Source organism: Microtus oregoni, unplaced genomic scaffold (genome assembly GCF_018167655.1).
Source record: "Microtus oregoni isolate MIOR12 unplaced genomic scaffold, Mior012 000003F_ref0000135, whole genome shotgun sequence".
NCBI classification, from domain to species: domain Eukaryota; kingdom Metazoa; phylum Chordata; class Mammalia; order Rodentia; family Cricetidae; genus Microtus; species Microtus oregoni.
The window spans coordinates 68455015-68471023 of record NW_024543062.1 but is presented as its reverse complement, the minus strand read 5'-3'; the positions used below and the strand labels follow the sequence as shown (position 1 = coordinate 68471023).

Below are 16009 nucleotides of genomic sequence, written 5' to 3'. Positions count from 1 at the left end.
GATGGTTGTGAGCCACCATGTGGTTGCCGGGAATTGAACTCAGGACCTTTTGGAAGAGCAGGCAATGCTCTTAACCACTGACCCATCTCTCCAGCCCCTTGTCCAGGTATCTTATACTATCATATTATCAGTTTTTCAGAATCATCTTTTTTCAAAAATGTGCTTAAAAGAGAATAACATTATGGTGCTTGTAGTTAGGTAAATATAACAACGATGGAATCCATTTCTTCTAAGGCTACCTGTAACATTATTTCTTTCTGTCTCTGTTCCCACAAAGATCTTAGAAATGGTTTTTTTGAACTAATAATGAGATCTTACAGTTTTTCTCATTGACTGATTAATTAAAGTCTTGGCATATTCATTTTAGATGTCTATAAGGATCACAATTATGTTCTCCTTTTAAAAATCAATAATAGACCATCTCCTAAGCCAAAGAAAAGAAGTGTGAAAATACACCTTAAGAAGGCTCTGGTGATTGTTTTCTGTTCAAGTGTCAAAAATCAAGTTCCTCCCTTTCTTAACTTGCTTCATATTAAATGCCAGGCACACCTACTGCCAGGAGGGACGACATAGTGATATTTATTCTTTAATTTAGTGCCATTCATGACACATGTGATATGAAAGTTTGTTGCTGTCCAGTAAGCTTCAGGTGCACAATTCCCATCCCTTCATAGTGAGAGAATGCGTCCTCCACACTATCTGCTTGGACGCATGGAGAGCGTTCAGTCGGTGGCTCTGTAGTTCACGTGAACTTCTGCTTGCAGGCTGCACACCATGCTCAGCAACTGATTCATCACACTCTCCATACATGCGTTGTAGCTCCTGTTCAACTCCTTTATCTTCTCCAGTGTTTGCTCTTCTATTTCATCTGATAGGTGGCTCTGAGAGCCCATTATCTATGAGAGCAGAAGATGAGATGTATTTTACCATATGTCGGATGAAAATAGTTGAATTATTTTATAAACGTCATCATATTTTTAATGGTTGTTCTACGGTGTGAGTGTGTGTGTGTGAGAGAGACAGACAGACAGACACACACACACACACACACACAGAGAGAAAGAGAGAGAGAGAGAGAGAGAGAGAGAGAGAGAGAATTCTTTCTTCTGGGAACAGACAAGATTACGAAGACCCTGGTTATGGAGGATGAACGTCCCTAAAAACATAGTGGGCTCCGTCCACAGACTGCATTCAGGTTTCTAATCTTTATTATGCCTTGCAATGCTTTTTACATCAAATTGAAAACATTTGCAATAATTTCCATTATTTAATTTTCTGAATTCTAATCCTTGAAAGTAGAGTAGAAAGATAGCATTAAACCCATGTTTTCCTGATTTTACAGAGCAAAAATTATATTTTTTAAGGAAGATGTAGACAAAACATGTTGCCTAAGGTAATTCACACGTAGATATCTATGAAATATGTAGAATATCAAGTATAAAATTGAAAATTTTAGCATGAACTGGTTTATTTCAGGTTAAAATATGCTTGTTTATTTAGTCACCTTTAAATTTTAGACACACTGAAATATTATTGATTGCTATTTATTTATCAGTGTTTCCTTTCATTTTTCATCCCCCCATCCAGTTAGCATCTTCATCAAATCATTATTTATCTAAAATATAATGTAACAAAGAACAGGGTCAATGTAAAGGAAGGGTGCAGCGAAACACTGGGAGAATCATTCTTTCCTAAAAGTTAATGGTTCGCTCATAATTCATCTCTCTAAGCTCTACCTCTCATCCTTGTCTTCCTCTTTTTCTTACTCCTCTACTTCCTTGTCTCCCTCCTCTTCTTTTTGGGGATGGCTCTCATATGACCCACATTTGCCTCAAACTCACCCTGTTGCTGATAATGACCTTGACCTCTTTGTCCTCTGACCTCCTCCTCTTTAGAGCTGGAATTACAGCCCCTGCATCACTATGCTCCACCTGTCGATTCTGTGGATTGAACACAGGGCTGCATGCATATGATGTAAACAATCTAACAGCTAAGCTACATCCCTGCTTGATCCTTCCTAAACATGGATCCGTTAAGGCTCTCTATTGAGGGTTTCTGCCTCCTTTCTGTTTTAGAAGCTGTGCATTTGATGCAACCCCAGGTATGCATCAGTGACTTCTGTTGTAGAGTTCTTAGGTCACTTTGACTCTAGAGTCTAGAACCTTTCTGGTTCCTGTGCTTGGCATGAAACACAACCCCAGGTGCTGGGTTCAAGTTCTTCTCTGTTTATATTCTAGACACCGGGAGAATAAATCGAAGCGTGTGGTTTTGAGAAGCTACAGCCCCTGAGAACCAAGACAACCTTACCTAAAAAGGATGAGGATAACAGAGTGTGTACAAAGTACATGTGCACAGAGTCAATTCCATGGTTAAAAATATTTGAGAACTACTTAACAGAATAGTTCCACAACATGCATATTTTAAATTCTAAATCCAGTGTGGGAGTCTACAAAATGAAACAAAGATTTAATTAAAAGTCTTATGCGGTAAAAAAAAAAATCGAAAGGAAAATACTTGTCAAACTATTGCCTATGCTCAGTACATATTACTCAAGTGAGAGCCTCCCCAGATATTGCAAATAACTCAGTTCCCCTGTTCTGGAGCTCACATTGCCCAAAGCCTGAGCATTTGGGGGCATTTTATAAAAACGGAAGTTGGTCATTCCATAGCATGCCTTGATACATGTAGGCTAAGAGTGTTGTTACTGACCTTCTGTGTGCCCATTTTCAAACCTTTCTGGTAGCCTTGCATTGATGCTGGTGTTAAGAGTGTTCAACACTTGATACTTTCCTCTGTAATTTAAATATTCCAGGTGAAGGGGTAGAACAAGGTGCTGACCCCAGGAGACCATGCCAAGGAAGATCTGCAATGATGGGTTTCTACGACGCTTGACTTAGCACAGGCTCTAGCTACTTCTGTATGTGTGCCTTTGATCACTGGCTTGGGTGATGAGTAGTTGATTATTGTCCAAAGCAGAGAGCAAACTTCCAGTCGGGGTTACATGGAATTGACTCCTTCCCAGGAAAAGAGACTCAACGAGCTTCAAACCAAGCACTTTCTAAATTTATAGTCAGTTTTGTTTTTTCTTAACAATGAGGTGTAGCGGTCATTTTGGGAGCACCTACAGAAGACAACCAAAGCTGGCTGTAGTTGGCGAAGGCCATCCTCTGTTCTAGTGTGTCATTCTTATGAAAGGCTTAGCTAGCAAGGATAAGGACACAGGGAAATGCTAACTGATTTGTTTGTTCAGCGAGGGTCTATTGAATATCCACTATGCAGCAGTAGTAGGATATCAAGGGAAGCAAAAGAATACAACAAAGAATCCACAGTTTCTTAGACTTATGGTTGAGAAAGACTGGGGGACAACCACAATACATGCAAATATATAATATATCATACAGTGATGAATGCTATGGAAAAAATCAAAGAAAAATTGTTTTACATTATTTTTAAAAGAGCTTTTTAGATAGAGTGTAAGGAAAAAAGGCTAACATTGACCATGGATAAGGAACGATGAGAATGCCAAAATAGAAGAGGGCTACGAAGCCCAAGAATAGAATGAATGAAGGCCCCGCAGAATTGGGATTCTTTGTTTCCCTGGGAAGAAAAAAGTCAGTACAATTAGAAAAGAAAAGTTTAAAAACATACAGAGAATATAAGACCCAATCACGAGGGCTATATTTACATGTATGGTTAAGAAAGAATTTAGAATTTTGGTTTCTAAACACTGACAGGAAAAATTAATTTTTCTGACTGATCCACTATATGCAAAGATGTATATGTGTGTGGGCATGCGTGTGTGCGTGTGCTGAGAATTGAGCTCAAGGCCTAACTCCTGCTAGGAAAACACTCTAAGAACATAGCTGAGTATATTCTTAGACTAACAAGGAAAATTATTTGAACAAAAAACTTATTGAGAAAAGATTTTTAAAATTTTGACAATTGTGTTCAATTTTTGAATCTCTGTGAGTTTTTTTTTGTATTTCTCATTGTTTTAAAAATAGCTGTAAGTGAATTTTTAAACTTTTGTGCTTCATTTTGCAGTGGCAGCCTTCTGAATAATATTATATTTATATTTTAATGGAGCAAAGTGTATTACATAAACTTAGCTTTGATAAATAGAGCTTAATGATTTTTTTTAGATCTATTTGCAGCATGACATGGTGGCCTTTCTGAAAATATAATGCTCTCATTTTTTATTATTTTACTGTTATTTACTTATATGGGTATGTGTATATACATGCAGAGGCCAGAACAACGTGTTGGATCTCCTGGAGCTGAAGTTGCCCGTGGTTTGAACTGCCAGATATGAATGCTGGGAATTGAAGCCAGGCCCTCTGGAAGGGCAGGAAGAATCTTGAATATTGAGCCATCTCTCCAGCCCCATCATGTACTTACCTTTTACTACAAACTTCATACACTTACAAAAACAACAGTATTATTTTAAAGCCAGGCTTTTTTTTGTATTTAAATGAAAAATCACTGAATTATTGCATCAGCTTGCAAGCAATAATGAGAAAATCCCAGGGGCTTTCTTAGCTTTTGAAACAGGGTCAGGATACTGTGAACTCCAGCCTCTTACTTCCATCTCCTGAGACCGGAATTAACCAGTTGTGTGCTGCACCAGAGAGCTAGGGTGGATATTTACATGTATCTGCTGAAGGAGAGCTGACCTAACAAATTCATTCTGCGTCTTAGCCTGAACATCAGTCACAGACCCTGTTATTTAAAATCAATCCACACAACATGCATTCCTGAGGTAAGAATACTTCAACTGATCCTTTCAGATGTCTATTTGATGATATGAACGTGAATACCCATCATACATCAGACAAGCCGAGTGCCCTCCTTATATGTCAAAAAATGCACGAAAGAGAAATTAGTAACTCATTTCTTTAAGATTTGCTTCTATGTTCAACCTCGGCTAGACTGTGTCCACTTAATCCCTGCAGATTGTTCTAGTCTTCTGCCTCAATCCTTACATGCAGGAACTCCTGATCCAAGCACTGGGAAGTCAGCGCTGGCCGCTTGCTCACCTTGGACTGCTTTAAGCGGAACGCCTTCTCCATCTGCAGTCTGTACTGGTCAGTCTCGGCCACAGCTTCTTCCTTAGCTTGCTTCAGTCGCCTCCCTTTCCCTGAGAATTCACAGCAGCAGAAGCAACAGATTTCCTTTTTACCACTTACAGCAGTGCAAATGATGGAAAAACATTCTTTTTTCTTTAGATACAAGGTCTCACTATGTAGTCCTAGCTGACCTGGGACTTACTTTGTAGACCAGAATGGCCTCAAACTCACAAAGATCTGCCTTCCTCTGCCACCTGAGTGTTAGGATTACAGGTGTGCACCACCACCCCAAAAGCATTCAGCTCAGAGCTAGCACTGCTCTTGTAGGACATCACCCCGCTCCCATTTCTAGTGGCTCAGACCCGCCTGTAACTCCGTGAGTGTGCACATCATGTGCACAGGCATACACACATTAATGCATTGTAAAAATAATAAAATAAATATTTGGGCTGGAGATATAGCTTAACCATTAAATATAATTTATCTTCTAAAGAATACTAATTTTGCTCCCAGCAAATGACTTTTATTTTAAAGCACATTGATGAATCCCTGCTCATATATATATATATATATATATTATATCCCATATTTATATACTCCCCTATATACATTTCTACTATGTCCAACCTCATTAAAATAATATTCAATTTTTTCTTTTCTTTCCATCAATTGGGTCCTTTAGAGCAACGCGTAACAACTTTCTTTCACACTTAGATGTCACTCACATGTTAAAATAAATGATCACCCATAGACTCACAGTAGTAACAGCCAGGGAACAGCTTTCCGCTGCCACTTACTCAAGAAAGACATGATTTGGTCCGTTTTTTCTGTCCTGACTGGTTGCCAGGCATCCTTCAGTCCACACCAACTGGATTCTATTTAGTGCTGGCAGTCCTCCAAAATCGCCGCAGACTGCAGCTCAGACTCTATCAAATGACTTTCAATTTTTAAGGCACTTTATTGGGATTTTTTTCTTTCCCGTTTGCTGCTCTAGAATGTCTGATTAAGCCCCACAACACATCAAAGTAGTTTTTCTTATAGTAGCTTTCTCTGAGAGGGACTTGAAAGAGGCTGTAAAACCAATTGTTTTTAATGGTTGGGAGATTTAGCTAAGTACCCCCTTTCTTTTTATTAAGAGCAAAGGTGTAAGCCTTAAGCCACAAGACAAGGTAAGATGAAAGTCGTAAACAAACCCGACGGTCGGCATCATTAGTCAAGCACAAGAGGTACGTTTGAGGACAGTCTGATCATAATGGTTGCTGTGTCCCCAGCAGCCTCCACCTTCTAGGGGAGAGGCATGAATACTCTATAGCATTGAAACTTTAAAGATAAACTCTGAACCTTATTATTTCTTTTCCTACAATCTATTGCCATTCAGTGTCATTTAAGGCACTGTATTCTTGACTTATTTGAACTGTTTATGTTCTGATCAAGTCTCAAGTTTAAGCTACAAATTTTGTTAAGTGTGAAACTGTACAGAGTTCGAACTAGATAAGTAATTCTCACTAAGCAGCAAGAAGGGATTTAAAGCATTTTAAATTATCATTATTACTAGTGTGTGCGTGTGTGTGTGTGTGTGTGTGTGTGTGTGTGTGTGTGTACGTAGGTGGATATGACAGTGTGTGCTCATGCCAAGACATGTGTGGACATCGGAAGACCACTCACTCTGCAGAGTGCGTTCTTTCCTTACATCTTTCTGTGGGCTCAAACTCCAATCCAGTCCTTCATGTAAGAGCCTTTACCTCTTGAATTGCCTCACTGGAACAACAAGCAGAAAATGTCTTGATATAAACATTTATCTGTCACCTGTATCTTGGTAGCATTTGTGCCAGGTGCAGATTGCTTCTAAATTTCTCTCCTGGCTGGGCACGAGTTGTTTCAGTGGTCACTGAAAATGGGTTTAGGATAAAGACAGATTCAGTTGGGTGGGACTAGGTAACGCTTGTTCAGAATAGATGATTAGCTTTATATTCGCTTTCTTGAAAGACAAAGTCTGATGGAATCTACCACTGTCATGATGCTTTAAAGCTTAATGCAACACTAACAGCAAGGCTTTCCTTCTGCCTATGTACTTAATGCTTGCTGCCAATTGTATACTCGGATGCTTCAGGCCATTGTGGCTCTATGTATTTCATGGCAATAAACACACCCTATTCGCAGAGGTTCTCTTGTCACATCTTGTCATTAACATCAAGACAAAAACACAAAATACCTTGGTATTTTCTTAGTGATAATGACTTGTATACATAGTTACCTCACAAAATGAATGGGGTAAAACATCTTTTGTCCCCATCTTAATCCCATAAAAAAAGACTGATTTCAAAGTTATGACTCTAGTACATTTTTTTTTAAAAAAAAATATAACAAAAGGAAAGGCTGTGTGTGCCCTACCCCTGAGCAGAATCCAGCACTGCCCTAAGAGGTTCCACCACACAGTGACAAACTTGGAGCCTGTCTGTGATTCCTCTGTCATGGCACCAGTCACCTGCTGGTTCTCATTCAATTACAGAGGAGAGCCGCGGGAAATCACTGCTGGCGCAGCAATTTTCTGGGTAGACTCAGCAGCTGCCGCTGTGTGAGAGCCTGCACATGCTATTCCTGATTTAACCCAGTGAAAGAAATGGAAGCCTAAAGCCGATGGTTTCATTAGAGGTGAAGCGAAATGCATGCATCAAATCCACTCATATTAACTTCTAGCTCACGTCTCTCTGTGCATGGGAAGAGTGCCAACATCTGAAAATATGCCGATTTCTTAAGCATTAAAACAAAGTTACTGCGAACCAAAAGAAGTTCATATTGGTCTTTATTCCCAATATATTCTGTGTCAACCATAGGGGTGACTACATGGGATAATCTGGATTTTTATATGACAGTTGATTTTATGCACTCATAATACTTATGTGGACTTATAAAGCCAAGAGTTCTGGTTTTGGGTTTAGAAAATGAATTCTTTGTATTCATCATGATTTTAAGTAATATTTAAAAAGATACTACAGAGTAGTTCCAGAAGGGATGGATTTCCTTTAGTCTCCATTATTTGTTCAGTGATTCTTGACTACCTCCTCTACAAATAGGCAGAAAGCCAGACACAGAGAACGAACAAGTGCATATCACATGTAGTCCTTGCCTGGAAAAGGTGGTATTAATTCAAGATAGTCTGAAATATATACATCCTGCCCCAGCTTCCAAGAAGAGCATTCTTAAATAATATACAAGATCCTACTAGGAAAAATAATAACACATAGACACTATTTTTATCTGCTCTGCAAACACTGAAAAATCAGATTTAAAGAGCGAAACTTCAAACCTTCAGCTTATGGAACACAGGGACTTATCCCTAACCTCACTCCATCATCCTGTATCTTTAGGCTCACCTGAATCAGTCAGGGATCTAAAAAGACAGCTCCATCATGAAGATTGTTGGGAGAGCTTCAGAATAACTGTGGAGCGACCCTGGGCAGCTGTAAGGATGGACAGGCAATTGGGAACTGGAAATATGGGAGTTGGAAAAGAACAAAAGGGCAGTTCTAAGATAATTTGAGAGACATTGTAAATAACTTCACCTGAATAAAGTCAGTCAGTTTTACATGTATGACCTGCTGTGCAGACAAACCTGGTCTGCATTTAATTGATCATTACTTAGAGGTCATCTGTAATGCTCTTTTCTGAAGCAGAAAAGGGAGGTTAGAAGTATTCGGAGTGATCTTCCGATGTTTGGGGAAAGAATAAAAAAGAATTAACCTGGGCTAGTTAAAAGTGGTTTGGGCTAGGAGATGGAAGGCAATGCTCAGAGGCAGACTCCTTAGTGGTAGGCCTAGGGCGGACTGTGTGTCCTCTGATCCAAATAAGAACGGAAGGCACCAAGCCAACTCTCTGCTGCTTAGACTGTTATTTTCTGTAAGAGGAAACTGGGGTTTCTTTTTATCAGCTTAGCAAGAAATAAGAATTACATAGTGGGTATCATACAAAAGACAGCACAAAAGGAATTGAAACTATGAGCCAGTCACTTAGAATTTCTGAGTGTCTGCTCTCATCCAGACAGAAGTAATCATCGACTCCATAGAACCATCTTGGATGTTAGCAAATAATATTAAGGAAGTGCTAAGCAAAATGCAGCAGTGTAATGGTTCTGACTACTTTTAGTGAGACACACTGATGTGAGGACAGGTCCTGGGTTGTCACAGGGAGCCTTCTGAAGGTGTCCCTGAGGCTATCCAAGGACTGATAATCAGAATACAGTTGGACAGCAATGTCTGCATCTCGGGAGGAAAGAGTAGAAGGGAAGAAGATTTGCATGTCAGTCATACCCGTGTTTGTATGTGCTAGTTGAGGCAATGATATTCGGGCTGAAATCAAAGGAGAGTATATGGGGTGAAAAGAGTTTCTCTGTGTAGCTTTGGTGTCTGTCCTGTAGCTCTTGTAGACCAGGCTGGCTTCAGACTCACAGAGGTCTATCTACCTCTGCCTCCGGGCTGCTGGGCTTAACGGTGTGCACCACCACCACCTGGCTAGGGCTATGGTTTTAAAGTGAGGAAATACCAACATTTAATCTTCAAATCATGGCATATGGTAGATAAGTAAGGAAAAAGAAAAGAGAAGGGTAGGACTAACAGTGTACACTAATAGAGGTAGGTATGTAGGAAATACGATGTGCTAAGGAAGAGTTATTCTACCTAGAAAAACATTCTTGGTTTGAAGTGAGTCACCCGGTCAATCGGTGTTGCTATATATCTAGGGTGTCGTGCACTAGTCTAGATCTTCAGGTAAAGCAGTGGTAAGTCACAAACCTTGTTGTCAGTCTGTGTTCTAAAGGCAATCCAGGAGACAGAGAGTAGACAATATGTACATAACGTGACAGCGCTGTTGAGCATGAGGAGAATAAAGGAACCTAAGGATAGAGAGAAATTGTGACAGGTTTTAGTTAATATAGATGAGGTTTTGTGGATGAAATGGCAAGTGAGCATAGGGATAAGACAAATGGGTACCTAAGGAAAACCCTCATCCTTGTAGAAGGGACACCAGCACAGTGAGTCCTGAGGTAGGTATGTGCTAAGGAAGAGTTATTCTACCTAGAAAAACATTCTTGGTTTGGGGGCCTCATTAATTTGATAATAAACCCTTCTCGCTTTAAAGAATGCTATTATTTTTCACGATTGTTAAAAAACAATGAAAAATAAACAAGTCACCAAGAAGAGAAACAAAACAAAACAAAGAACAATACCATCTTTGGTGACCATGATCGCTACCAAGGCTGCATCTGATTCTTTCTGTTAGCATCTGTGGTCCTTGATGTCTCAATGTACTGTTCTTTTGGTTGTATTTTCTGCTTTAAAATTATTAAGAAAACTGCATAAATATTGGATTAAATATAAGCAAATGCTGTGACTAGACACAAATGTTCTGTAGTTTTATATGACCCACTCAAAGCTGGGAGAGCACAATACACTCAACAAATACTCTGTTAGAAGGTGGACTATAAAGCAAGGAGCCATATTTACAGGCCTGCAAAGTATAGAAGACGGGACCATGAAATTTTATATAAGGTTTTTATTTTATTAAAAGTCATGTAATCACGAACCAAAATACCTAGCTGCAGAGTGAAGATTTTATTTTTTTAAAAAAGGAGCTTGTTCAAATAACCTGATTCTCTTCAGATTTGGAAACAAATGAGTGATTTGTTGCCTTCCATGCACTGACGGTGACAGACCCACAAGAACAACACGGAAGAACTGTGTGAGCTGATGTTGGCTAAGGCGAAAGCAGGGCTGTTTCCTGAGTACGGTTTTCATCAAAATGATTCAGTGGTAAACACAGAGGACAGAAGATCCCGCTCATGAAGATCAGCACCTTGATGCTCTTAGAAAGGCAATCCTGCTTACTCTTTGGAGGAATAAGAATGAAATATCAGCTCATTTGTGCTGGCACAGTTACTCAGGACCACGTCACGAGGTGGTATTGTTCACGAACTATTCTGAGACACAGGAAGTGGGCACAGTCAGGTGAGGGGGTGACCTGCTGGGGGCTATGAAGACATTCAGAAGCAGAAGTTGTATTTGTAACAGGCGGGGCAGCTCCAGGAAAAAAGTACTGAGCTTGGTAGAGAGCCAGGGGGTGTGTCCTTTACTCATTCTAACCTTGTGTAGCTCCAGGGAAGTTTTCAACTTCTTGCTTGTTCAGGATTTCTCATATCCCGATGTGAATATTTAAATTATCATAGTTTTTGGTGTGCATCCTATGATGCCGTTTATACTTTTAATGGAGAACACTACCATTCTCTATAGCTGAAAAAGAAGGTGACTGAAGTGTTTGAAATGTATAAGATGGTTTAAACATACAGGCTCCTTGGGTGATGTTGAGCTTCACACATGTGAACATTTCAAAAGAACCACCCCCACATGGAACTCTGGAGATTCTCATTTGCAAGAGAGAAAACCTCACCAAACACCATGTAATTCAGAGAAGGACCAGTCTCCTGCACTCATGTTAATGCTGATACCTTGAATTTTTAATTTAATTCTGAGTGAAGCAAGCCTCAGCTCAGTGCCCAGATCTGGACTTCCTGGGCAAATCTATGAGATCCCCTTGTAAAAGGGTAGCTTGTCTTGGAGCAGCATACTGCTTCTGTTTTGATTAATGAAGAACAACATACAGAGAGAACGCTGACTCCACGTACAACAAAGTACAGTAAGCCTGTCAGTCCCTTGACAAGTGCCACGATGCTTCGCAGGTGAGAATGTGTGGGGGCCTTACTGCTGGGAATATCACTTTAAGGTGTGTTACTTTTATTGATGTTGTGTTTGATTAGCTCTGTGAAGGTGTGATACTGTGTCTGTCTTGAGCACCTGATGATCTACTCAAGATCTGAATGGCCAATAGCGAAGCAGGAGAAAGGACAGGCAGAGCTGGCAGGCAGAGAGAATGCTGGGGAGGAGAAAACTGGGAGAAGGGGTTTGGAGAGGGAGCCGAGAAGGAGGAGGGCATAAGGTGCCAGCCATCCAGCTGCACAGCAATCTATAGAGTAAGAGTAAGATTCACAGAAGAGAAAAGGAAGAGCCCAGAGCCAAAAGGTAGACGGGATAGTTTAAATTAAGAAAAGCTGGCAAGAAACAAGCTAAGCTAACGTCATGGTTATAACTAAGAATAAGCCTCCACGTGTGTTTCATTTGGGAGCTGGGTGGCAGGCTCCTCAAAAGAGTCCAAAGAACATAATCACATCATATTATCACTACACCTTACGACTGGGTATTAAGAACAGTAATACCATATATTCAGTGTACAGCCAGTCACACACAGATTTCTCTTCTTCAAATATTTGGTTACTAATCAGATTATAGAGACAAATTTGGCCTTACAATGTCTATTATTTTTAACAACTGAAGCTCAGAGATGCAAAATAATTTATATGAAGAAACATGGATGTTTCGCTCGAGTGGATGGATTTTCTTCTCTGTTGCCTCATAACCAGGCTTTTCCACCTGGTCTGCAGCCCCCCCTGCTCTCCTCAGACCATCTCTGGTCACCAGTGAGGGCCTTGAGAGCTGGCTGCTACAGGCCTCACCAACTTTGGGAGAATCCCTGCTGGTGCATTATTTCCACTGTCCTTTATCTGTCCCCTCCAAGTGTTCATGTACTCTATTAGGTATCAGCTCTGCTTGGATCTCAGGCAGCCCTCCTTGATGGACTAGGTAAGATTTTTCCAGTATAACATACACACCACCACCTCTTTGCTCTTGGCTTTTCCTAAAACAGCAAACTATGCTAATTACTTTTCTTTGTAGGAGGGTCTGTATTTCCTAGTCCCCTCTTCCTTCCTCTCTCCTTCCCTCCCTCGTCTCTGTTACAGTCTCGTAAGTGGTTACTCACCCACCTCACTGATGTATCTTCCCGGGATTCTGGCTTTTGAATAAATGAATTTAAGAAACAGAAGGTGATCTATTATCATCCTTACTCCGAATTTCTATTCTTCCTATACATCACATTTTCAGATGAACAATTTTATGGACACGAAAGAAGTCTATGTGTTTGTTAATATGGTGGCTATATGTGTCTGCCTATCCTTTGCCTCATTGGAATCGGCATTCACTTAGCATTTAGCTCACCAAGCCATTCAATAAGGAAGAATGCAAGTCTACTCATGAGCCTACATCAGCAGGGCTTAGAACTAGTGAGCACCACAAACACTCTCAGCCAACTGGAGGGGTTGAGAGCAGGGTCAACATACCAAGTGTATAAAGTGGCATTTCTCTTTGCCACAGATCACGTAAAAACCGAGTAAGGTGGGTATTGCTGTCCAGAAACTGCCACCTGCTGACAGAGAGAGGGAAAACCATGTTGGGTGCAAACTGGCCCCAGGCCTCTTCCTGACACAAAGAGGACACACCTACATGCCCTGCAAATCTTAGCTCACCAGTGCTGAGAGCCAGAACGTTTTTCAAATGTTTTAAAAATTGAGCTATTTACTATTCTAAGCTGATTAGTTCATTATTATTAATTATTAGCTGATTATTGGCTCAGATATTCATGAGCTAAGAGTATATAAAATAAATTTGTGTACACACACATACACACACACACACACACACAGAGAGAGAGAGAGAGAGAGAGAGAGAGAGAGAGAGAGAGAGAGAGGAAGCTGACAGGCAATAAAATGGCTGTTTGGAGTACAGATAATAAAATATCTACTTTAATATGATTTCTGAGAAGTAGTTACCCAAGGTCAGCATGTTCACTGTGGAAAGAGAAGGAAGTTGGGCTTTATCTATCTTCACTATGAACTCAAAGGCACAATGCCCTCAGTGGCGCTCACCCATAAGCAACTTGCATAATTAGTAACATTTCTTCTTTAAACACTTTTAATAGAGAGTGAGGTGGCTAGATTTATTGGAATCACAGAAAAATATTGGTCAGGCATGTGCCCAGTACATCCTTGAAGCATAGACAACATAACCTTTGTATCTTATAATATTTTGATTTTCCAAATGTTTTAAATGTGAGTAGGGTAATTTGAATTCGGGACGTGAGAATTTTCTAGACTGCTTAAATTGGTAGGTTTTAGAGCGTTTGGCTTTCTGCAGAATTACTGCGTTCATACCATCTTGTGCTTGCAAGCATGGTTTTGTCATAGGAAAAGGATGTAGAGATGTCAGCAATGGTTTCACAGCACTTCCTCCTTCCCTGCCTTTGCTGTCAACCCCACTTGCGTCTTCACTTCAGTGGTTAGGGGTCACATGGGTGAGTGTTCAGAAACCAGTTCACCCTAAGGACGGGAAATGGCTTTACTGCCACTGTTCATATCGGAGGATCGAACCTTTCTGTCTTCCAGAAAGTTCCATAAGCAACATTTTAGAGACATAGTAGGTCCCTCCATGTCGGATTTTGAATCTATTTGCAGACACAGCAGGAAAATTCATGATGAAGATGAATGGCTCTTCAGATTGTTATACATTAGACAGCAAATGATATTAGCTAAAATCCTGGAAAAACATAAATTTTGACTGAGGGAACCAGGGTTCAGGAAGTAGGTCTTGTAGAAAAATTATGCAGACTTTCAGTTCTGCATCATTTAGAGCTGTCTGCAGACTTGGACCCGAGCCAACCCTTGTCTGCTCCATGTCTTCTCTAGGTGACCCCGAGTATGCTGTAAAATGCCATTTAGTGTCATCTCCTGTCTTTCCACAAAGATTGTTATGAAAGAGTAAACAAAATAAAGACAGCATGGCCGCCAACACTATATTCTCAATTTTTAAAATATTGAGCAAATCATATATCCTAATTTTTTTGCACTCATAAAATAGGAATAATGTTAATAACGCCTTATAGATACTGTGAAAGTCAATGAGAGGAGGGAGAAAACACATTTCTTGAAGACACTTACGTGCAATCACACAGATGTATGATTAAGATGTGTGGTAAGAAGAAGAATAAAATAGAAACATATTTAAAAATGTTAGGATGTAAAAGCTACCCGGAGAGGGAGAACAAGCTATTAAAATTTATCCCAATTTAATGAAACTGTAAATGACTGGTAAGAAAGCATCGGCAATTTGCTCTGGTTACTGTCTAGTGATGGACTTGAACTGAAAGTTGCCCTCTCTCTTAGTCATTTCCCAGTATTGTACAAACTGAGGTGTGGGGGTGTAAGAGAAGATGCAGAGGCAGGGTTAAGTCCACATCCCTAACTTTATTAACCTGGAGTTATACTCTTATAACACGGCCTTTCAAAAACGTCCACACTAACAGAGCCCCATCCCTGCGGTGGCAGTGTGGAACAGGGGGCTGGGTGGTCCCTGAGACTGTCTTAAGCTTTCACGGGGAAGTGGTGACGTCACACTTTAAACGCAGGTCTGCCTGAAAAAGAAGCCCACCGTCCTCTCCTTCATCCCCCTGTAATTTCCAAGCAACCCCTCACAGGGGACACTTACTCTTTTTTGCTTCCTCCAGCTTGTCCTTGGCCCTTTTCTCTGCCTGCAGGAGCTGTTGGATCCCCTGAGACTGGCTGGTCATGGTGCCTTGCTCCAAGGAAGGTGACTTCTGTGGAAGCTGGGACACACAGGCCCTTTTATCCTCTAATGAATTACCCCACAACTCGGCTTGTTTTGCCAACAGTGAACACTTAGCTGTCTGTTTCAAACTTGCCTGGTTGGACTAGCGAGTTGTGTGCCAAGGTGAGCCCAAGGAAGAATCCAGAAAAACAAGTTAGTCACCCCAAGAAGTTGACAATTCATTTGATCTCTCACTTCACCTCTGTATAAGCAAGGTAACTCTAATGGGTTGTTCAGTTTACTTACAAAGAAATGGGAGAGACATTTTTCGGTATGCTAGCCCATTATATACCCATAAATACTGAGTTGCTGCTGAAATACCTTTCAGGCTGCAACCTTTCCCCAGCTCCTTGTGTCTGTAATACTTGCCTCAGGCCTTTATCTGTCTCTGCTTGAGGAATT

The 16009-nt window shown here is 40.5% G+C and overlaps 1 protein-coding gene across 1 annotated transcript; it reads right to left on the bottom strand.

Annotated features, from left to right (window-relative positions):
- Nucleotides 1-722: 722 nt before the first annotated feature.
- On the bottom strand, nucleotides 723-15569 carry Atp6v1g3 (ATPase H+ transporting V1 subunit G3). The gene is made up of 5 exons (XM_041649342.1): nucleotides 15488-15569; nucleotides 11333-11341; nucleotides 8519-8527; nucleotides 5037-5137; nucleotides 723-896 (listed from the first exon to the last, which is right to left on the bottom strand). The coding sequence occupies exons 1-5, from the start codon at nucleotides 15567-15569 to the stop codon at nucleotides 723-725; spliced, it is 375 nt and encodes a 124-aa protein (XP_041505276.1).
- Between the last annotated feature and the right edge of the window lie 440 nt (nucleotides 15570-16009).